This window comes from Ornithodoros turicata, chromosome 5, assembly GCF_037126465.1.
Source record: "Ornithodoros turicata isolate Travis chromosome 5, ASM3712646v1, whole genome shotgun sequence".
NCBI classification, from domain to species: Eukaryota; Metazoa; Arthropoda; class Arachnida; order Ixodida; family Argasidae; genus Ornithodoros; species Ornithodoros turicata.
In genome coordinates this window covers 12,263,973-12,286,971 of record NC_088205.1, presented here as the reverse complement: position 1 = coordinate 12,286,971, position 22,999 = coordinate 12,263,973, and the positions used below count along the sequence as shown (strand labels likewise).

General features: G+C 44.0%; 3 protein-coding genes, 1 long non-coding RNA gene and 1 other non-coding gene across 5 annotated transcripts; 2 read left to right on the top strand and 3 right to left on the bottom strand.

Annotated features, from left to right (window-relative positions):
- Positions 1 to 4,306: 4,306 nt before the first annotated feature.
- On the bottom strand, positions 4,307 to 6,006 carry LOC135394034 (kxDL motif-containing protein 1-like). The gene is made up of 4 exons (XM_064624462.1): positions 5,663 to 6,006; positions 5,359 to 5,511; positions 5,229 to 5,275; positions 4,307 to 4,774 (listed from the first exon to the last, which is right to left on the bottom strand). Exons 1-4 carry the CDS (start codon positions 5,773 to 5,775, stop codon positions 4,689 to 4,691), a joined length of 399 nt encoding a protein of 132 aa, XP_064480532.1. The 5' UTR covers positions 5,776 to 6,006; the 3' UTR covers positions 4,307 to 4,688.
- On the top strand, positions 5,995 to 6,066 carry Trnaw-cca (transfer RNA tryptophan (anticodon CCA)). Its single transcript has one exon. It is a non-coding gene; the product is annotated as a tRNA-Trp (tRNA).
- Positions 6,067 to 6,780: 714 nt separating this feature from the next.
- Positions 6,781 to 14,073, bottom strand: LOC135395205 (alpha-1,3-mannosyl-glycoprotein 4-beta-N-acetylglucosaminyltransferase B-like). Its single transcript, XM_064626445.1, has 12 exons — positions 13,543 to 14,073; positions 13,304 to 13,483; positions 13,066 to 13,079; positions 12,186 to 12,232; positions 11,653 to 11,766; positions 11,519 to 11,594; positions 11,245 to 11,353; positions 10,922 to 11,052; positions 9,820 to 9,927; positions 9,012 to 9,199; positions 7,634 to 7,868; positions 6,781 to 7,104 (listed from the first exon to the last, which is right to left on the bottom strand). Exons 1-12 carry the CDS (start codon positions 13,739 to 13,741, stop codon positions 7,045 to 7,047), a joined length of 1,461 nt encoding a protein of 486 aa, XP_064482515.1. The 5' UTR covers positions 13,742 to 14,073; the 3' UTR covers positions 6,781 to 7,044.
- Positions 14,074 to 14,134: 61 nt separating this feature from the next.
- Positions 14,135 to 18,140, top strand: LOC135394035 (uncharacterized). Its single transcript, XR_010422749.1, has 3 exons — positions 14,135 to 14,370; positions 16,678 to 16,788; positions 17,890 to 18,140. It is a non-coding gene; the product is annotated as an uncharacterized LOC135394035 (long non-coding RNA).
- On the bottom strand, positions 14,814 to 22,947 carry LOC135394029 (signal recognition particle subunit SRP68-like). The gene is made up of 9 exons (XM_064624457.1): positions 22,759 to 22,947; positions 22,072 to 22,138; positions 20,135 to 20,353; positions 19,104 to 19,476; positions 18,179 to 18,388; positions 17,911 to 18,114; positions 15,918 to 16,133; positions 15,732 to 15,854; positions 14,814 to 15,071 (listed from the first exon to the last, which is right to left on the bottom strand). Exons 1-9 carry the CDS (start codon positions 22,859 to 22,861, stop codon positions 14,841 to 14,843), a joined length of 1,746 nt encoding a protein of 581 aa, XP_064480527.1. The 5' UTR covers positions 22,862 to 22,947; the 3' UTR covers positions 14,814 to 14,840.
- Between the last annotated feature and the right edge of the window lie 52 nt (positions 22,948 to 22,999).

Here is a 22,999-nt window from a genome sequence, read left to right as displayed (position 1 = left end):
GATCGTGTTTTCAACGGCGGCAGCCAATCACGAACGTGCTTTCACAGGTCGTGGCCATGAAGACGAACCACCGTCGTCTGCGTGTGTTGATTGTACGTCCACGCGTACTAAATGGGAAGACATGGAAATAAAGCACAAAACGGTCCCAATCTTTCTCAAAACTGATTTTCTGGAAAGAGTCTTGCACTTTTTGTCAAAATATCCAGGTCTGCAGGTTGCAAGTAAGCTGCAATCATTTGCCGGTTCGTGAATTCGCAGAAAGGCGAATTGCAGTAGCAGACGAATTCAGGCGTGGCGAAGGAGGGAGAGGTGGCAATAAGCAGGCCTTCTGTATCTGCGTTGGTTTCGTCGTCTGCTAACCCACGTGAACTTCGACGTGCTAGCCAATCCGAGCCCTCGCTACCCTTGCAGAGCGGATGTGACGACACTGGATATAGTTGGGCCACCCGGTACTCAGCCGTTTCGACACCGGGCGAAAAAAGTGCTAGCTGGCAAATTCTATGCGTTCGGAAAGCGTCACGCGAACATGCGAGTTTGCTTCGCTTTGACCAAGCGAACATGACTACTCGCGATCTGGCAAAAAAAAGAAGAAAAAAAAAATGTTGCCACGAAATGACCACCCGAATTCGACATGTGTTTACAGCTGCGTTCCATCCGCATCAAGGATGTTCAGTTGCTATGCTTCGCTGTCAGCGGCCGTAACCCGCAACCGTAAACGCAGCAGTGTGAACCCGCCTGGCAGTTTTTGCAAACCGTTGGTGAGGTCATCGTGCACGCCGGAACCAATCGCAGGCATGTCAGACTCAAAATCTTATCCACTGATTGCTTCCGGTTGATACGGTTCGACACAAGCCACCAGTGATGGCCACTAACTACTTCTACAGTAGTTTAACTATAACTACTAACTACTTTGTGATTGAGTAGTTTAACTAGTAGTTCAACTACTTTTCAGGGGAGTAGTTAAAACTACTTTTTTAACTACTGCAATGTAGTTTAACTACATCTATAACTACTTAACGTTGTCCACCAACACCAATCCCTTGTAGTGTTCTTGGACACCTAAATGTGAATGACAAGCAATAAACTTTGGCTCAACCCATTGCGACAATCGTCAAATACAAACCTTGCGGCGGGATTCTTTCTGTGCCTACGCGATAAACTAAGTTGCAGAATTATTTCACAGCATATGAGGCTTCACTAGACGAGCATTAAAAGTACAGGCGTGCGAATATTCGAATACGAATAGAATATTTGCGATATTCGATTCGTATCGTATTCGAAAATTTGATATTCGAAGGTTTCGAATATTCGTAAAAGTTCGAATATTCGATTTTTTTTCGCATATCACAGCAGCTTATTCCGAAGCTGTTTCGGGCTGCGCACTGGAATTTATACGTTGCGGCGACGAACATGCATAGTAGAACAACTGCAAAGCGACGCGCGGAGCTACCGAGGTACGCTCGTTTGAGAATGCGTCGTTGTACGTTCGGTAACCGAAACCGAAACTAGTATGCAGTTGTGTGCAGTCGCCATTTTAGAGTCCGCCCCAGCGAAACCCGAGACCGCGGTACGTTTCATACATCGTCAGCACTGTCGCGGCTTTAGTGGATTGCTAGTGAACGCTGAACATTCGTATGGGGCCTAGAGTTCGGTGAAATTACGGTTAAATATCGAAATTTTGTTGACGTTGAGCTGGACACCGCTGTTCAGCGTCCAATTGCATGCACAGCCAAAGCCTGCGTTTCGAATGCGTCCTCTTCGGTTTCGATTTGTGGTTGTCAGCGATATATGAGAGAATCATGGTCGCGTGCGATGACGGCGATAATCGAGGAGTGAGACGTGTTGATATTTCGACATAGCTTCTCCAACTCCGGCGCTCTACGATCGTATGAAAGCGCCAGCTAGGACGACAGTAACGCTGCAGTCATTTGAAGCTGCGCTAACTGTTGTTACAGATGATAGCAAAACGCATATATAGCCTTAAGCCCGACCTTCATGGAGCGATTTTGCTCGCGACTCAAGCGTGTCGCCGTCGGCGCGACAAAGTTTGAGGCCCGCGCGCAGGTTTCCGCCGTGAAATGAAAGGAGCGCTGAACACGAACGTCGCGGAAACAATCACGCGTGATACAGCCATACAACATCGTCGACGATCGCAGTTTTACTGTGCTATAATGCATGAGGCCATTCCAAACTATGCATTACCATCAGTAACGATGGTCTCACGCGTGACGTCACGCGTGAGAATGTCAGTCTGAGAGAATGTCACTCTGAACATGTCATTGCTCTTTACTTCCATTCTGTCTGTTTCACCAGCACTTTACAATGCCAACACAGGTGCTCACAGTTCATGACAGATTTTTGAAATGAACATTTTTTCTTGCGGTTTTCAGCTTGCCTCATGAGAACAGCACACTGTCTCATTGTAAAAAATAATTACATGTAAATAATAATAACAACAATAATTTTTATTAATGCCCAAGAACGGAAGCTAAGGCCATGGTGTTGGCGCACACAATACAATTTTACTGTACATGCGCATATAAGCATGTATGCCCTATGCTAAGCCAATATATTAATACATATTCCTCATTAGCACTTGGGACATTTTTCCAAGGATCAGCAGAACACAACTGTGACGATGCTTGTTTTCGGGGCTTAATTAACTTAATTAACTCTTAGAAGCCGTTATCCTATGACGTGATATTCGGAGGACAATTTTGTAGATATTCGTATTCGAAAATTTCAATATTCGCGCACCTCTAATTAAAAGTGAAGATTGCGCAGGTTTCCGCCGTGAAATGAAAGGAGCGCTGAACACGAACGTCGCGGAAACAATCACGCGTGATACAGCCACGATACAGCCACACATGCACGACACAACTGCCCTGCACCTCCGTTCTCATCAAACAAGTAGCTCAAGACAAAAGTGGGAAGCACAATCGTGCCGTAAAGCTTGCGGCAAAATCGGTAGTAGTTGGCGCCTTCAGTAACCTAACTACTGTAGTTAACTACTTAAAATAGTAGTTTAACTAGTAGTTGCCACTACATTTCTGCAAGTAGTTGATAACTACTTTTTAACTACAATCAGGTAGTTTAACTACATGTAGTTAACTACTGGCCATCACTGCAAGCCACATTATCAACGGTTTGCTAAAACTCTCTTATGTTTACTACTGTTTAAAGGAGCAATGAGGTGGCATTTTTCCAAGTCCTGCTTCATCTGTGAAGCTGTCCACCAAGAGTCACAATGCAAAATATTTTCGCTCTGCGACGTATTATTGCTGCACAATCAAATTTGCAAAAACAGCCCGAGAAAGCAGTCGTGGACGGCAGACACGATCGTCGCGTGACGTGGAAAAGGCCCCGCGTGCCTTTCTTTGGTTCTATCCAGGGACTGAAACCGAAACGAATATCGGTTCGGTTACGGTTCAGTGTCAGAACGCTGAAATTGGTTTCGGTTACGGGATTCACCTTTTTAATATTTGTGGTTACCGGTAACCAAACAGATGAACCAGCATTTTTTTCGATCTTCTGTAGGATGTATCTGCAGGCTGCGTGGATGTCGCAAAATGATCTACAAAGTGCAAACGAGTAAAAATGAACATATTTATCTGTTGCACTCCGAAAGTAAAGTCTCCGAAAGGGTAGGACAGTGCCATCTGCTAGGTCGAAAAAAGAGTGAACTCCCTCTTGAGTTTTCATCCGAAGAACTCTGCTCTTGGGAGTTCCAGTAAAGAGAAAAGCCGTGCACTAATGACTAGTTGACCGAGTGTATGTCTGTTTTCTGTCGAGATTACGTCGCGTCGTGACCTTACTTGACATTTCTGCCATTCCCAGTTGTACTTGGAAGACGTCCAGTTGCCTAATGTTTTGCCTTCCCTTTCTTTCAACAAAGGGGACAAGGGAGCACAGATGACATACAAATTGTCTTCTTGAAAGGGTGTCTAGTTGTTGCAACACAAACAGTAATATGAGACGCCAACTGGCAGCTGCCTTGTGACTTCACCAATGGCTACCTGTATTTCAAAATGTCACATCACCAGGTGATCGTAATACAGATGACAGGCTGTGAGTTCTGCCGCATAACAGTAAGCGTTTTCGCAAAGCAGCTTTCCATTCTTCATGGATGCCATTTCACAGCAGTCTCTTTTCTCCGAATCTTGAACAATAAACCATGTTGTAAAAAAATAAATAGTGACAAGCTCTGAATTCTCGTAAAACAATAAGTTCCAAATAATACCCGTCTGAATATGCAAAGAAGTAACCTCAGAAAATCCAGAACCCTACTTATTTACCAAAGGAACAGTTTTTGAAGCTTATTATTGGCAAGCAGATGTTGCTATGCCAGGCTTTAATTCACATTTATGTACATGTAGATGCCACATGTTGATGTAAATGCACCTCTTCCTCCCTTGATAACCCAGAGTGTGTTACACGTGGTGATGACACTACCTCGATTTTGTGTTCTTACAAAGTGAGCTTCCTTCAAATCTTGAGAACCTTTTGGAAATCACCTAGAGATCCCACACCTTGCGAGCAAAATGCACCTCTTCGACACCATTTTCTGGGCCGCTTTTGGCAGGTGTCAGGAAAACCATTGGTGAAGGTGCGTGTCAGAGCCTTTTCATTTTCAGTGTAGCGCTTAACAGCAGCACAAAACGTTGACACCCTCAGTACAGTAAGGAAATTCATGCAGTGTCCGTAACTGTGGGTGACCTCCTGTTTGCCACAGTCTCTTCTTCTTCGTCGAGGACGTTGAAAACGTTGCCACATGCTACAAAAATATCACAGGTGTGTTTTACTTTTTGTACAGAGCTTATGTCAACACAGTAGTGAACAAACTATTTTGATGTGGGTTTTGATCATTCAGTGTGTGGCTTTTGCACACACACTTTACGAACTGTGTGAAAAGAACCCGGGACAATTGTCAAGGAGATCACTACAAACAACTTGCTAGCGTCATCACAACTCATCCATGGTGGTACATTAATTAATGGAAGGTTATCTGAGGTAAACATGCGAAGGCTAACAGCATAACTGTAGTGTTTTGGTATAAAACTACATTTATTTCTGATGCCACAATATGACTAGCTTGACAGTCATTTGATGAACAGAACCATAAACACGTACACACAAGGAAACATGCCAAAGATCGTTTTGTGTAGAGATAATAGCAGCAATACAAATCCTCGGTGTAAGCCGAGATGTGCGCAATAAAAAACACCCACCTGAAAATGCGGTTGGATACTGCTGCGAGAGCTTCATTTTAAGGAATCTGGAAAGGAAACAGAAAGTGGCACATGTGAAACAGTGCAAGATGCAACTTGCTCTGTTTTATTAATAAACACATATATTTACCTTATTCTCCTGAAAACAGAATCAAGGTCCTTCTTGAGATCAAGGAGCAACTGTGTGTGTTTCCGCATTTCTTGACTGGCTGTCATGAATTGTGTAGCAGAGAGGGTGTTGCAATTGGCCAGCATCTCATTCGTCTTCTCCAGTCTGGTGAGGCTGTTTGAAACACAAATTGAGAGATTCGACGAAAGGCAAGCAACACAGAAACATCAGAGCTACAAATCAGATCTCTACACCGACGACACTTGCCATCCGCATGGACTCGGAAACCGCCCGCCAAGCACACTGCACATTTTATACTACTCACATGTGTTTTTGGGACTGTACAATTGACGCGATGTCATCGTGATTAACCTGGTTACCCAAACCTTGCGCAACAGTCACGGATGCTGACGGTAGATACACCCTCGATTGGGCCATGTTGCAGACAGGGCTAAACTTGGGAAGACGCGCAGATATCGGCTCGGAAATGCAAAGCAATCGCAAGCGCGAGATTCGCACACGTGTATTATGGATTCATAACGGCCACGATACTAGGATGTGGCGAAAATATAGGCGCAATATAGCACATCATAAAAAATAGCAGAAGGTGTCTCCAAATTCATGGTTTACAGGACAGTGTAACCATTACTGGCGGCTGACTCGGTGGCGCAACGGTAGCGCGTCTGACTCCAGATCAGAAGGTTGCGTGTTCGAATCACGTCCGGGTCATATATTTCTTTTCTTCTCTACAACGAAATGTCGTGATAATCTTTTATTGGCCGCAGAATGTTGGCAACAATGACACAAAAGTGCGGCGCAAGCAGAAACGATTGATATTCACTGTTACTATGTTTTGGCTCACATTTAGTCATTTTACTGGTGGACATTGATTCCACACTCATTTGAACGCCATTTCGTTTCGTTACCAGAATGTGTACGTGTTTATTGTTGAAGTCAAAATTTGAACATGGAATAATTATTCGTAATCCTATTACACTGGCCCTATTAATTAAGCCAAACATAGAAAAGAGAGCAGTCGTTAAAATTTTAAAATTTTGCAGTATATGAACAATTTCAGAACTATATAACTTGGCATCGAGAGGAGTCAGCTTTCAAGCTAACGTGTCCGTAGTGCAAGCTTTGCACTTATCGAAACAATGTAAACTTTGTACTGCATAAAAGCAGTGGTGGATCCAGGGGGAGGGGGGGAATCTCGCTTCCCCAATGCTAGGTTACATATTATTTTTCCTCCCCTCCCCTCCCCAAATACACACATTGACAATGAACCCACCCACCAAAAAAAAAAAAAAATTAAAGAACGAGAAAAAAAAGAAGAAAAAGAGAAATGTAAGTCTGGATAAACCCTTGCACATGAGAGTGCATATGTTTTTGACATGGCTTTGCAGTCAGCTGATAAGTTATCACCAACACGAGCACCTCAACACCGGAAGAAATGGCATATTTATTTGCTTTTAAGTGAATGACCACACTTTTGTAAAGCATGTGACTGTAATTAATTCTTGGATAAATAGACCTACTTAAACTATAACTTTTACCATATACAGGCGACCTGTATTAGAATTAATTGGTGTGTCTGTCATATGCATCATACTCTGTTTGACAAGCAGTATTAAAATGCAGCATTGCTCTACAAACGTCATCTCAGAGGGAAGTACATCACTGTTCTTCAACGTGCAACACAATCCTTCATGCAACTGTAGGATCCAGTGGACATCCTTTGTCCTCCTTCTTGTCTTCTATGTATACCTACAGGGAGGGAATTAACAGAAACTTTCACAACTCTGGCAGACTCGACATGTTTCTTTTCTAAAGCTTCGTTCAAGTAAACAGCAGGTATGGGATTGCACGATCTGAACTGAATTTCGTACATCCAACAAGACAGACAGCAATTGCACCACCCCATTTTCTTCCGCATAGAATCATTGAATGGGACAGCCAAAACTTGCAGTCCCCCATATATAAGAGGCCTACAACATGAAGATCATGATTTCAAATGCAGTTATACACGCATACGCATTTGAAGTCCTCGTCATTGTACTTGAAAGCAATAAGATCCTAAATGTTCCTTCGTGCTGCAACTCAAATGGCTCCATAAACTTTATCCTGCATGAAGAAAAAAACCTTGCGATTCGAACATTGGCAACCGAGTACGTTTTCCAAACGGCACAAGAAGTTAACCGAAGCCGAAGAGTGCCCAATGTTGAACAAGACAGCAAAAACAAATCACGCACGCATCTCTTAATGGCCTTGCAATTGATACTGAAAAGTGTACCACCTCACTGAGGAGAGCAGGAGAGTGTGAGTCCTCGTGTACCCTGAGTCGAAGAACGGCCACTAAGCCCAGTTGGCACGGAATGCTGCCGGACGCTACTCCGTCGGTGAACCTCCCCACCACGTAGTAACCATCAGGGGTTAGTGGACGCTGAGCTGCAGCTAAAGGCAGCACCTCAACTGTGGTGTTTGTGAACTTGTGGTCAGGATGCTCGGAGTTGCCACTTCGGAACGTGAAGCTGCATATGTAGCCAAACAACACATTGAAGACGATGAAAGATGAAAGCCACTGAAAAGGTTAGCCAGCTGTAGGACTCGAACCCACATCTTCTGGATTACCGGTCCAGGGCTCTACCAATTGAGCTAAGCTAACACGCCTTCTCAGCGACTTCCAGAACGCGTCATCTGAAGGGACAAACCAGTCACTCTCTCTCACTCATCCTCCTTTCACTCTTACATTTTTGCACACGCATACACACATTCCTACGACTGGGATCGACGCAAGCGGCAAATGTTGAACATGAGAGAACTGATGTTCTGAGGCTGGAACAACATAGAAGGGACAATCACAAACAAGGCCTCAAGTTGCCTAAGATGTTGTGTTGATCCCTTCTATGTTGTTCCAGCCTCAGAACATCAGTTCTCTCATGTTCAACATTGAAGACATTTCCTTAAACGCAAGAAACATTTCTGTTTCAGCAATAATATTCACATATCAATGGTTCTCTGTCTGCACCCACACCAGGTCACAGCCATGCAGGATGGGGCTTCGCCGAGGAAACGAACCCCTAAATCCAATTGTCCCAATGATAATTCCAAATCCAGATAATAACGTGTGCCTCGGGTTTCATATTTGTACCTGACCCAACTCTTACACCCATATGGTTGGGCTTACATAAATGTGTCAGGTTTTCACATTTTTGTACTGTTTATTTATGTTACATTACCCTCAGGGCCCAAAGCCATTATGCATAGAGATATAAAATTTTTGAAAAACTTTTTATGGCAAGCAAACTTTTTTTCAATGTTTCTTTTTTTTCAGAAAAATTGTAAAATTTGGGAAAAAAGAAAACAGGAAGCATGGTGCCATCAAGCAGGTTTATCCTTATGACAATAAGAATATATGCGCTTCTCCACATTTTTCCTCCCTCCTCAATTTTTCAGTTCTTTTTTCTCTCCAAGCATTTAAATTGGTCGTTATATATGTAAAATAACCACTTTCAGGGTTTTTCATGTGCATTTGGAAAACCTTCAATTGGGTATATTCCCAACCACAGTCTACTGCAAGCTATTACTATGATATTGCGATGTAAAAACTGTGCGGGCCCTTCTATAACGGAAGTGTGGGGGCGGGGTCTTCCGACTGTTGCCAGTGAGGTTACCTTTGTATCGTAATGGGCGGAGTGAATTTGAAAGAGATGTTGTCTCCTTTCATAGGTGGCAGGGTCCAGAAGAAATTGGTGCCAGCATAGGCGTTTTCAATGCTGTATATATCTCGGGCAGACGAGAAGGACTCCACTTGGGCTGGAGGATTCGCCGTGACTGCTCTTTCTACCATAAAGGATGCATCCTGCACCATCCATTCAGGAAATGAGTCAATTAAACAGATGAGAGAGAGAGAGAGAACAGATATGTTTTGCTGTGGTTCATTTAGAGAATGCACCTAGTATTCCACAACAGAGTTCTCTTATGCAGATTTTGCATGTATATTGTTCGTGGGTAAACAGTCGTGCGTTTAGGTTTTAAGTCTTTTGAAAATTAGGGGAGGGTGGGAAAATCTGGTTCTATTTCAGGAGCTATAGGATAGGGTAAAATCGGGTGATATTGTGTGAAAAAGCAAAATTCAGGGTGTTGAAAAAAAAAAAAAAAATGAGAAATCGCTTGTCAGATTTTCAGACGCACATGAGATGTGGAGTGCTTAGTGTTCTTCAGTTACAGTATTGGTTGCTGAATTTGTACTTTTACAAGTTTCATTTCTGGGACTTTCTAGGTTTTACCCGTGGTGAGGATGATGCAAATCGCGGGGTAAAAATGGGCTTTACTGGGTCTAACCCTGAAACACGAGGCTTTAGTCACGTGGGACATTGTACTAATAACGTTCCCTGAAGATGAAATGTGCCAAAATAACAGCGAAAAAAAAAAAAAAAAAATGGAGACAACTGTTAAAGACGAAAAAAAAATTTGACTTGCCTTCATCGTCTGGTACTTGCCTTCGAGAGAGGATTGAATCCCCACATGCTGGAACAGTGACGGCGAATAACGTCTCCACACTTTCTCTACTCTCCTTTTGCAAGTTGCCTGAAAGTTCATTCATGCCATATGTCTTTCCGCTTTTTAAGGTGGTCGAGCAGTTTATAAGTGGTACTTTTCAAATCCAAACCGAATAACTGATGAGTAGGGCCCGGAATTTTATGCATTTGCCCCAAAATGCCTATAAATGCCTAAATGCGACATTTTCAGGGTTGCGCGCGTTTTTATCGACTCTATTGAATTGTAGCCTTTTTGAACATATTTAGATGCCATAGCAGCCTTTTTTAGAGGTGCAAGGGCGAGCGCATCTTTTAGTCTGATGCTGAGTGCTGAGTTTTGCGTTTTGTTCCTGCATGCTTGCACCTTTTTTTCTCTCTCTCTCGTTTGGTTTCCTTCAGTACCTTGGTTTGCTAGAAGGGGTGCATGTATATTCGAACAAGATATTGGGCCTTTCAAGATCTATGAGGCCGGAAAACTAAGAGTAGTATTCAATATCACGTGGTTCTAGGCAGCCTCAGTATCCGTGTACAAGTCAAAGCATGCACAGTACCGTAGCCTTTTTTCCTTGATGGAGCATCCTGAAGTACCAACAAAGTCAAAGAGTGCACCAGATTAACGTGCCTATTTTAGTATTTTATTGCCTATTTAGCTGTTTTTGAGGGCCTAATTGCCTGCCTATTTCCGGGCCCTACTGATGAGGTTCTTACGCCATTACTTCGTCACCCCACTTGATTACCCCTTTCCAAAGCAGTAGCATTGATCCGGGGGGAATAATGTGGAATTTGAAGTAAGGACAAACTTTTGCGAAACAAGAGTTGCAGAACCCCTGGCTTAAAAGACAAAAAAATAAGAGGTAAGCAACAAATGAAAAAGTCAGGCTCCAATGCTAAGATGAAGGAGATCTGCATAACTCGGAAAGTGTTTAGCAAACTGTCCCTTGTGTCTAGCAAACAACTCGGCGGTTGAAAACTTTTCTTTCCCCAGTTGTGTTTTCGCATGCTGACCACTTCAGCTGGCAATGAAGATTTTTCGCTGCGCTTACATCGTCGAGGTTTGGTTGGCAGACGACAGTCTGCACAAAGTAGAGGAGCAGCCAGTCAACCGGTTTCACTTTGTGAAAAAGGAGCAGGAAGCCACTCACACGAACCAGGTCGCTATTCTTGAACATTTTACCTGCAAACTTCTTAGTTGTTACACTACAGGAGGTATCTAAATATTGCACGTAACACAGTTTTGCTTTCTTACAAATGAAGCCACTCACACGAACCAGGTCGCTATTCTTGAACATTTTACCTGCAAACTTCTTAGTTGTTACACTACAGGAGGTATCTAAATATTGCACGTAACACAGTTTTGCTTTCTTACCAATGAAGCCAAGAGCGCAGAAATCAAGCAGCAACCAAGTCTGCTGTCCATGCGCAAAGTGAAGCATTTTTTTCATGTAACCATCCATTGCCTGAACATCGTCTTCAAGCTGCACAGTCCAACAACGGTGTTTTAATCCACAGTTTCAATCTTTTCCTTCCACGTTCTTCTACCAAACATTCTTCCACCAGTCTTACAAATATCTAGCGAACATTTTCTTTTTTTTTCGACAGTAAGAAAACGTGATGTACGTGACAACATTCAAAATTCTTACCTGGACATAGAACTTCCCCCTTTCCCGTGCATACATCATGAGGTATGCGTAGTCAAGAGCTTGTTTAGAACGCCACCTGCAAGTCAGAGGCGAAAGTTGGCAATGACAAAACACTTATGACATTAGAACCAAACCTCAATCTGGGCTCTGGATCATTGTGTGTTCGATCCGGTCTGCTCAGGTCAGAATACAAGCAAGCTGGTGGAGAGACAATTTCCAGAAGCCCAGACTCCACATGATCCGGAAGGCTAGAAAAAAACAAAAAAACATTTTCTTCAATCATAATGGTCCAAGAAAATAATATTAATTACATTGCAGTGAAACAGCATTGATTGAATATAAAGGATATTATAAGGATCATATAAATTAATCTAGCTATTAATTGAGGCAATACACAAGGACACAGTTGATGCCATCATGCCCAAGTAACTTGTTTAAAATCCTACAGCCTACTCCCAGCTTTTCTTTGGGGTGCTACTAGGTGCTAGTTTCATTGCTACATTGTGAAACCTTCGAGCACCTTCACTGTGAGCTTTTTTTTTTTTGGCAATTTAACTCCCATCAGAGACATTTTCACCACAGCAACAGCCTTGTAGATAAACGACAGAGAATGACTAATGTCATCTATCAACAAACTCTACCGATTGAAGTTTAACCATGTACTTACAGCGCTTTGATACCTTCAGCCACCATTGAAACATAGCTGATGTCCGCCTATAACCAGTTAAAGCATAACGAATTCAGACAACAAACATGGCACATTGCTTAGGATTATGTGAGGAAAGATACCATTTTTCAGACACATTCCACGGGTATAAATGAGACACAAACTAGAAGTGAAAGACCACATCAGTGTTGATGAGGTGAGGCAAGGCAGGGCAGTCTCAAGGCAAACACGAAGCCCGGTGCAGTGAACCGATACGACCTATTTTATACATATTCATGAATACAAAACTGTTGGTTTGAATACGATAGAGATAGTTAATAAGATTTAAGAAATAAATATATATATAGTATAAAGATAGCATTAGGCACACAGCTAGAAAGTTACAAAAATGTTCTTCTTTCCTTCTTTCTGGCAAGTTTGGAAATAAAATCTGACTAGTAAGTCAACAGATTCTTCTATATCTTTTCGATGGAGAGCATTGCAAGGCAGGTATCTGGTGTAATGGACAGCACGTTTGACTCATGCTCTGTGGGCGTTATCTTTTTACTTTAGTGCGCGTCGTTTGGCCCAGGCACAGGGACCCTCAAGGCATGGGGCCCAGTGCGACTGCACTTGCTGCATGTACCTAAAGTCGGCCCTGAAGCCAGGAGGGTGATGTGGATGTGCCTACGTGTCAGGTTTGCTAAGCAAATACTCACTGAATGGGTTTATTGCAGATATGATGGATCTGATTTATGCATGTTTGTGAGTTGTCTGAATACCACATGTTTCTCTTTACAAAAATGTGTGAGTTAGTCAAATTTGAACAGAATACAACTGGTAAAGATGTCGATGTTTAACTGTGCGAGATAGTGTCACATCTCATTAGAGTACTTCGTACGTGAATGATGAAGTCTGAAGGTGGTCATGTTGACCATTTAAATGGTAGAGAAAACATCCATGGTGCATACAACATACAATCCTTGGTTTCGGGGAGGGGGGGCGGTTTCTTTGTTGGACCGTGTAGTGGGGGAGGGGGGCGAGGGAAATCCAATGTATAAACTGATGTTTGTGTGTGTGTGGTGATCGTCCCCCCCATCCCCCCTGGATCCGCCACTGGCATAAAGTCGCATATTAGCTAGAGTTGGTCGCCTCATGCATGATGCTAGTGGAAATGGTATGGTAACATATGACCTCTGCAACAAGGACGATGATGAGGGCATTGTCCTTGGAATCCAGCCCTGATACGAGACTCTGGAGTGTCCGTTCGAGATAGCTGCTCTGACGCTTCACTGTTGGTACTCCGACTACTACTTCCACTGCGAATTAACGATGGCTGGTGTGACCTATGTATCATATGTAGGACATCGTTCTCTACCTCCTGTGCGTGCCCGGGACAACACAAAAGACGGTCGTAGAATGTCAGGTCCGTACGGCAAGTGCGCCAGGAAGTGCCGAACGCTCGGCAGTGAGATCTCGTACACGCCATTTGGCCCTTCCAAATGTGATGGCACAATTAGAAAGAAAAACAGGACATATGAATTGCCATCGAATCCAAAACAAGCTGTCGCTGTCATCCCAGCACAACACGTCCGAAAAGTTATCAAACCTTCGAACCTTGATCTGTCTTCTTCCTCGTCACATTTTCTGGCCTTGCTGTCAATGGCTAGACGTATAATTATGACTGACGAGGATGTTGATACGTGTATTCTTGTCACTGCACACAAAAACCAGCCAGCAAACGTCACTTGTCAAACTCTTTCGGCTCAAACGTGCGCGGCAAACTCGTCGCCGCAACCAAAGCGCCACCTCTTATTGGTGCTATTTCGGTATTAGGCACGTGATCGCTCCGGCGGCCGCCGGGGCCGCCGGGCGGCAGCAGCCGTAGAACCTAGAACCGGAGGGGCGAGCGGCGAGCCGTCGAAAGGGGGCGCAAGGGGGCGTGCGTGCGCAGTGCTGTGCGTGCGGAATGCGGATGTGCTTGACGTGATATCGGAGCCGGATCACATTCTGTCGGTGGTAACGTTCCACCCCTCCCTTTTCGCAATAAAAGTTTGCCTTTTTCTTTGAAATTCAGCTTTACATTGATGCAAATATCCGACCCCATTGCTTTTTCTTTGCAAAGAAATCGAGAATGGATGAATGAAATGGGTCACCCAAGTAAGCAACACAAGAGGATTGTTACAAAAAGCTCAAGACTTTTAAGGTATAACACATTTCTCAATCTTTGCAAAGAGATTAGTTTGGAGCTTGGTCTTGGCGTGGTCACAAATTTTTGCTTTGCTTCTGTGGCTCCTGCAATATGCAAGGATTCAAAGCAGAAACGGATTTTCCCTGCATCTGCACCCTCTAAAGGTCACACCTCCCATGGCCAGAAAACCCAGCAGATATGGGGGTCACACCGTTCTGCGGGATGACCCCTCCCCCGTGGCCCACTACGTCTTTTGTTACAGTGTGTGTGTGTGTGTGGGGGGGGGGGGGGATTGGTATATTAAGCAAGGGAAGGGCAGAAAAGCAAAGGTTTGCAGGGGTTTACAAAAGTGGCACTCAGTAATAGACTGCAACAATCCTATAAACTCTCATGAAGCCACCTATGTTCACTAATTTCCTATGAGTGCAATTCAGGACACAAATAAGACAACCTGCCAGTAACCAAACATGTCAGGGAGGCATTTATTAAGACTTCCATCCTCCAAGCCAGCCACGTACAAGACCAGTGAGGCCTTGACCCTTCTTGCTTTCAGCCACATCTTCCAGGGAAGGAAACTCTATGTGGTTCAGTGCCAGGTCAAAGAAAAGGGGTTTGCATGCTATTGGTTCCATATCTGGAGGGAAGGGGGCAATATTGGGATTCTTTCCTAATAGCCTGCTGTCCTCCATGTAGGTATCCAAACGGTCTAGTAGAAACTGCGGAGAAAAATATATCGTTTAGTATAAACTCCATCTTTGAGGAGAATGTACAAACAAAGAGCCTGACATATAACCCTCAGTAATATGGTACACTTCAGTTAATTTCACTTTAGCAAATTCATTTTTTTGCTTCAGGTGGTTATGCGTATCAAAATATCGCGATGACTGTCACTTCTGCTTTGTTGTGGGACCAAACTTCACCTTATGTTTACCACTCAACTGATTTTAACCTCAACTGAGTTAAACCCGATTCTCAGAACGTATTACCTTCTGACTTCGCAAATGCAGCAAATAAAAAAACTTCAAAGACACTGTATTCAGCATCCCCTTCTGCAGCCATATGCGCACCCAAAAGGTTTGGAACGAATTGTACTAGTACAACACTGAAAGTTACGTAGCTGGACCTGTATACGTGTATTGTATGAGGTATGATGAATGTTGACCAGAAAAGTATGACCTTGAACCCGAACACTAAAGCAGTGTCTGATTTCAATTCAAATTGAAAAATAGCGCCAGATTGTGAAAAAATTTGATGCCAATAACATGCTACATTTTCATTAAATGGATGCTGGAATGGATTTCATTAAGTCAAATTCATGCCAACATTTTCATTAACCAGTCTTACAATTGAAAAGCCATACGAGGAAAATGACAAACCTTAGTTTCGACATCTGGTGCTGCAGCTGGCTGTGCAGCAGCTCCAAGGAGGCTGTCAGCATGCACAGAATACTTCTGGCCCTCCAGCAGGGTCTCCAGCTCCTTGAGCGGACCCACAGTCTCCTGCAACCCCATTCAAGTGCCAGGTAGAATCAAACGCAGAAAAGAAGCATAGTCAGAACTGACCTCCGGTAGAAGCTGGGATCGTGCCAGCGCCTGCTTGGCGTACTGCAGGCCTCTGTGAAAGAGAGCCACAGCTTCCAGGCGACGGCCAGCAGCAGCCAGTGCCTGACCCACGTGATGTGCCCTGTACGCCTTGTAGCACAGCAGTTCACTGCCCACTTTTTCCGCAAATTCACTTCCCTCTTCCACTCCGGGCAGCTGAAGCGCTTCATTCAGGTTCTGCAAATAATTACATACAGCAAACTCCCAGTTGGTAGAGCTAGTGGTTGGAGAAGACCAGAGCCGTATATTAAAAGGGAGTCTGGCCATTGGGAGGAGTCACAAAAAGAGGCTCGACCTGTCAATCACAGTTTTGCTCCTCTGATTGGTTTGCTTTTTACCAAGGGGTCGCCATGACACCATACTGCCACCCAAAATGGCGACGAAAACAAACACAGTGAAGCGGGGATTTCGTGACAAAAAATTTTCACAGATTAACCTGATTTTATGCTGCAAATGTACATCCTAATATAAGTTTCTCGGAAATCAGTTTCATCTTATGCTCATCCACTGATATCTAACTGAAAATAATATGTTTTGTCGACGTGTTAGGCCTAGTGAACACGGCGATCACAACGAAACCATAACAAAAATGGCGCTGTGCTGTACAATCTTATATTTAATTGCTGGATTTCATGGATATAAACACTCTTGCCTTTTATATTCAAACTATTCATGTAGATTTGTTTAAAAAACATACAGACGACAGAATCTGTCCCAGCAGGTGGTTCTGCCAGCAGTGGTACAATGACGGAAGCAGACGACAGTTCCCGATGTGCCTTACGCTCCCTAGGTGGCGCACATCAAATTTGCACCAAAAATCCACTAGTTCTGGGTGAGTAGTTAGATTGCGTGAGGTATCCATTTCAATCCCATCCAATCCACTTGCCACCCAAAATGTCGCTGCCCATGTTAGATACGGGGACAACTAGTGAGGATAGGTTGATTGATAGCGCCCCATATTTCAGAACTCTATTGGTCGCAAAGCTGAAAAAGTGGGTGGAGCTACAGGTATAGGCATGACCCATTAATGGCCAGACTCCCTTTTAATATACGGCTCTGGAGAAGACTGAAAAAATACTTAGGATAAATGTTTGTAGCAATTTATGTAACACATGTTTCGTGTGGTCAAATATTTGGGAGACATGATTGTAGGCTTCGCCCATGCGTACAATCATTCTCTTTGCATGCACTGTGCAGATGTTCTGTGCCTTCCAGTCTGTTATGAAGACAGTGTAAGGCAGCCCATAAAAAAAAACATGATTACCTGTAGGCAGTTATGCATACAGCCTGAAGTTTTCGGGAAATATGTATTTTTTTCTAAATTCGGGGGGTAAAAATTGGGTAAATAAACGTGTGCACTAAATTTGTGCAAATTCGGGTAAAAAAACTTAAAGTATGCTAAATTCAGGGAGAAATTGGGCTCTGTTACTCAAACTAACTGTAGTGGTCTCGTCCAAATGGTGATGTAACTGCATTTGCTGCCAAACAAGTAAGTTAGTGCACTCCTACAGACATCCCAGTGAGGGCAATTTTCTGGGTAAAAATCGGGTTTCACCCTAAAGAGGCAACCTTCAATTCAGGGTGCAAATTCGGCAAAGAATTGGGTAAAACCCTAAAACATCAGGCTCTAGTTATGCAGTTTGTTTCCAATAGTAGACACACAGTAGCTAACCAAGTCATGTCAACATTAAGCAAACAATGCTTATTCCTTTTTTAATTGCAATAAAACAAGCAGAGTAATGCTCTGTCCCTGATTGACTGAGAGTGGTAAAATGCTAGTTTTACATCTTTTAATGGGACATATGTTCAAACCAGGCTAGATTTAATGCTATTTTGCGCGTGTTCTTGATTTTCTACAAATTTTATAAAATGCTTACGGCAACTCTCGATAACCACATCTACTTTGTGCCCGTGGTTTAAACGTGTATTTCAGATTAAAGATGGACTCGTCTACCTGCACAATGACTTCGTACGGACGCAGAAGGTCAAGGGGCTTCCTCGGTCCTCCCTCCTGCAGCTGTTGCACCAGAAGAAGATTACGCTCTACTGTGGTCTTTTGTCGCGTCCACTGCAGGTACGAGTGCAGGAGCTGCAGCTCGCTGACTGGACCGCCAACATTGCGGCCCGCTTCGGTCGTACGTAGCTCTTCACGTACCACCTACACACATAAACAGGGTTAACTACGACTGACTCGGTGCAACATTTTCAAATTTTCATAACACCTGTATGGCATCCTTGCAGTCAAGCAAGAGTCGCTCCAGCAGAGCAATTCGTGCATCGAGGTCGGGTGCCTGCTGGGCTTCCTTCGGTGCTTCCTTGGCAGCACACAGAAACAGGCGCACCTTCTCCTGACGAACTGGCAGGCGACGTCCGAGCCACTCCACCTCCGACAGGGAACGTGCCTGTTTCTCACGTGTCTGCGCCACCAAGTGCTGCAAGCACAGTTATGGGGGTCAGAATTTCAGCGTAAGTTCTGTCTGGGAAAACAACTACTACCATAGAAGACCACTTTGAAATCAACAGATATGCTGCTAAAGTAAGGTTCGAGGTAACTCGTTACTGTAACTAATTTCCTGTTTTTGCTAATGTGTAACTTAACCCGGTTCTTTTGCGCCATGGTAACTTTCGGAGGAAGTCGTTTCTTTTTCAGGTAACTTTGCCAAAGTAAGTTAAGCTAAGTTACAACTTTTAATTTGCTTTTCACTCACGTCCACATATTTTCTTGCTTTCTCTCCAGTTCTTTCGTGGCATTTTATGCCATAAAACGTGATATTCAATCAATGACAGTATTCTCAGGAAGTAAGAACCGCTGCCACTGAAATGAAGCTGAACCATTGTGTGCCCACAGGGACTAAGATGCAAAGCGTTCGAATTGTTGGAGATACTAAATGAAAACAATCTAAGCGTGTTGCACTCCTCCGCAGGCAACTCAACTTCTAACTCAACTGCTACACCTGTGTAGTGCTATTTTGTGTCCGAAGTAACTTGGAAGTAACTTGTTCTTTTTTTTAAGTAAATCCGTAACTGCGAGTTACATTTCAGGCTGAAGAACTTCGTTATTAACTTAGTTACATTTTTCACATGGTAACTCGTAACGAGTTCTTTTTGACGGGTAACTTCTCGATCTATGTACAAAAGGTCTCTCACGTCAAGATCTGCAGAGCCCGTGCCTTGAAGGCGCATCCGCTGTAGGTCGGCTGCCGCCGACTCATCCCCGATGTTGTAGGCACAGTAACGCAGACTGGGACTCAGCTCTTCCAGGCGTTGCAGGAAAAGTGTGCGGTCTGCCTCTCCTGCCATGGCATGGGCCAGTCGCTCGTAGATGGCCTGTGCTCGTCCATAGCTCTCCAGAGCAGGTCCCCACTGCTGCAACTCAAAAGCCAAAGCACCCTGCATCCATGCATCGTAAGCCTGGGCTTCCAGGCGGGTACGGGCATCACACTGGGACCATGCTTCACAGAGGCTCGTGAGGATGTTGGCATGCTTCACTGCCTTACGCAAGCGTCCCAACAGATGGAACCTGAAGGGTGTTCGGAGCATGAGTCAACAATCTTGGAAGTTCGCCCCTACATCCTTGCCTGTACCTCTAACGGGGACGGTGCCAGCGTGAATGGTTCTCCAAAATTAATTTCACTGTTGGCCTGGGAAGGTTACAACTACAGGTTTTCCCGGTGATTTGAATCCAAGCGCCATCGAAATTAATCCACGTGCCATGCAAACTTTATGGGGCATGGATTAATTTAGCTGGAACTTGGATTAAAATCGCCGGGAAAACCTGTAGTTTGCAAACCCAAAGCCTGTTTTTAATGCAAGGTCCTTGTCCTGAATGAAATGTAAGAGTCCCAACATAAAATTGCATGCTACGTCCTCAGCAAAAAAAAAATGGCTCTGGGTCAAAGGGTGCAAACCAGGGATAGGCACAGAATCTTAATCTTGGGGGAGGGGGTTGGAATTCTGCCTTGGGGGTGCGACATCCATATATGCTTGCTTTTTCCTTTTTTCCTGGCAGGTGTTTATGGGGTGTTGCAAGATATTTGAGATGTGTTGGATATGTGCTGGGGAAACCCCGGTTCAAACATCTTCCTCCTTACACACTGCCTCAAGGGGTGTCTTTAGGCACCTTTTGTAAAACGACGCTGTATCGGGGAAGATATGTGTATGTACAGCTGAGCACTGACCGCTTGCGGGGCTCCGTGTTTGACTCCTGCCTCAGTTGCATCGCATGGGCCCATGCTCGTTCGCACTGCACCAAAGGCAGCAAGATCAAACGTAGGCCATCGCTCCCTTTCTCCAGGGCCTCAGCGGTGACCGGCTTTCCGACATAGCGGTGCTTGCTGCTGCCCTGCACCCAGTGCAAGGACTTGCGCAGGCGTCGAAGGCGGCGGCTGCAGTAACCGCTGAGAAGCATCAAAAAGAGCTGTTATATGATACACTACGAATAGCATTCACAATTATCTAAATTCTTTTTCTCTCTTCGAAAATATTGCCCAGAGATTTTATGCCATACACAGGTAGAGTAGATGCTGCAGTAACCCAAGTTAAACGATTTTGCTCAGCTTCGGAAGTTGGCTAAGAACTGCTATGCTTGCTTGCAAATAACTGTGGCACACATACAGGGTGTCCCAGAAAACGTGTCATTGAATTATATTTAAAAAACTACACCACCTAGAGTCATGCGGTCAATTGCATTTGTTCTTACTGGGTTTTTGCCACCTCCTCGTGTGAATGTCGTGTAACGTAAATTTAATTATGTAAATTTTTGCGAGCTTAAGTCGGAAATTTGCCTAGTCAAGGTCACTTTTTTACTCCACCAATCTGAAGAGCGTGTCTAATTTAGTCAAATTAATGATAATTGACAGGGATAATCAGAAGCTATCCCATCGGAAAAAATAGCCGAACATCATGCTCTACGGAGGTCGCACAGAATAGCGCACGATGAATTTTTCAGCGCAATCTTTGTCAGTCCGACGAAAGGAGGTTGGAAACCCAGCCCTCCCCGACATCACAGAAAGAGATAAAACAGGCACGGCTTATCACGTCCGACTTTCGCTGGGATAATGCTTTCCCTCTCCCAATTTTAGAAACAGTTACTCTTTCTACTATCACTCTGTGGGCTGGCTTCGGAACCTCCTTTCGTCGCACTGCGAGCGATTGCGCTCAAAAAGTCATCGCGCGCTATGGTCCGGTGCTCCGAAAAGCATGATATTCGGCTATTTTTTCCGATGGGATAGCTCGTGAGTATCACTGTGAATTATCATGAATATGAGTGAATTCGGGACGCTCTTCATATTGGTGGGGTAAAAAAGTGACCTTTACTTGGCAAATTTCCGAGTTCAGTTCGCAAATATTTACATAATTAAACTTGGAGTACATGACATTCACATTAGGAGGTGGCAAAAACCCAATAAGAACAAATGCTGTTGACCGCATGATTCTAGGTGGCGTAGTTTTTTTATTATAATTCAATGACACGTTTTCTGGGACACCCTGTATGCCTCCTTTGGCCTGTGAATTTTATAGCAAAAATTATTTGGCTCGCAAGGAATATGGCCTAGCAGCCCATTGAGGAGCCAGAACCAGAGAGCAAGTTCTTCGCCACTCTTTTTTGTTGACACAAGTAAGGATTTTTACCTTCCCTCCTTGCTCCTACAGTTATGTGGACACACACACTTGGCTAACAAAGAAAAATTGAGGTTTTCATTTAATGTTTTACATGCACCAACTTTATCGAACCAGCCTACATTCAAACGGGGTAAATGATGCATGCGCATCTCAGGAAGATATGGCCCTAAATTAGGTCACTTTTTGAAGTTTAGTTTGCAAAACGTAGCAACATACTGACAGCTGAACAGGTACTGCCCTGAATGGTGGCACAACAATGGAGTGATATACAACTAATATCTGTGCAGTCAGTTGCGGATCCAACCACCACCACAAAAAAGTGAGGTTCCGGATCTGCCCCTGTATGCAATGATGGAAATTTCTTGTCTTTCATATGTTTTACATAGAGAATGACAAGGACTGGCCAAGAGAGACTATATTTATATGGCCTGAATGAAGGTGACCAATTACACACCAATCCAATTCAATTCAATTTACTTCCTCTCAAACTTACCGGTAGCGCTGGTAGTCACCATGACGTAGACCATGTTTCTGCTGGGCGTCCTTTATGATACGAAGAACTGAACGAGAAGTTCAGGAAAAACGCATGGGAAAACATTACCATGTGATCTCCCTCATATGTGAATGAGGGAGACAGAATGGTTAGTTACAGCATGTATCAGGGTGATGATGATGCAACATAATAAGTAGCACAAGAAATAACACAAGTGAAGCTTTGAATTGGGGGCTACAGAACACATTGGGCTTCCTCCGCAGTACCATTATAACATACCGCTGTTTGTGCTCCAGAAAAGAGACAACTTCGGCAGCAAGTAATGCACTACAACACGAAGGGCATGCAAGAGGTACAGATTCCAGAGGTGCCAAAATTTTTTCCTCTAGCCTCTTTCCTCGGAACCCCTTGTCATGTATTAAACCGGGAAGTCATACAGGTGAAACGGTTACTTGACAGGCAATGTTACGATACGAATACCCTGCACGGCAATTACTCGCCTTGCAGACTTTTGCACTGTGGTATAGAATAAGGATGATTGCGGCCTTTTAATACGCGGTGGCATGACCTCCTAATCAGTGGTCATGCAATATCATAAGGTGGCCGAACTGTTACACTGAATGAATGCATCACTAGATGGTCCCCGTGACACGTCTACGGGTAACATGCTACCGGCAGCAAGGATACTTTCGAGAGTCACAGTGTTTTTCTGCACTTCAATCACATCGCTGTCGTTGTTATCACCTGTCCCCATCTGTATTTGATTTGATTCTGTCGTAGGTGCAGGCATTTTCAATGAGGGCTCAACACATATGCTAGAAGCTGAGCTCTCACGGATTCTCACTTACGACGCGCAGGAATACAATATATCAGCAATATTCGGCTTCACTGGCTACGACTGGCTGCAGCAAGTTGAAGCCGAAGCCAC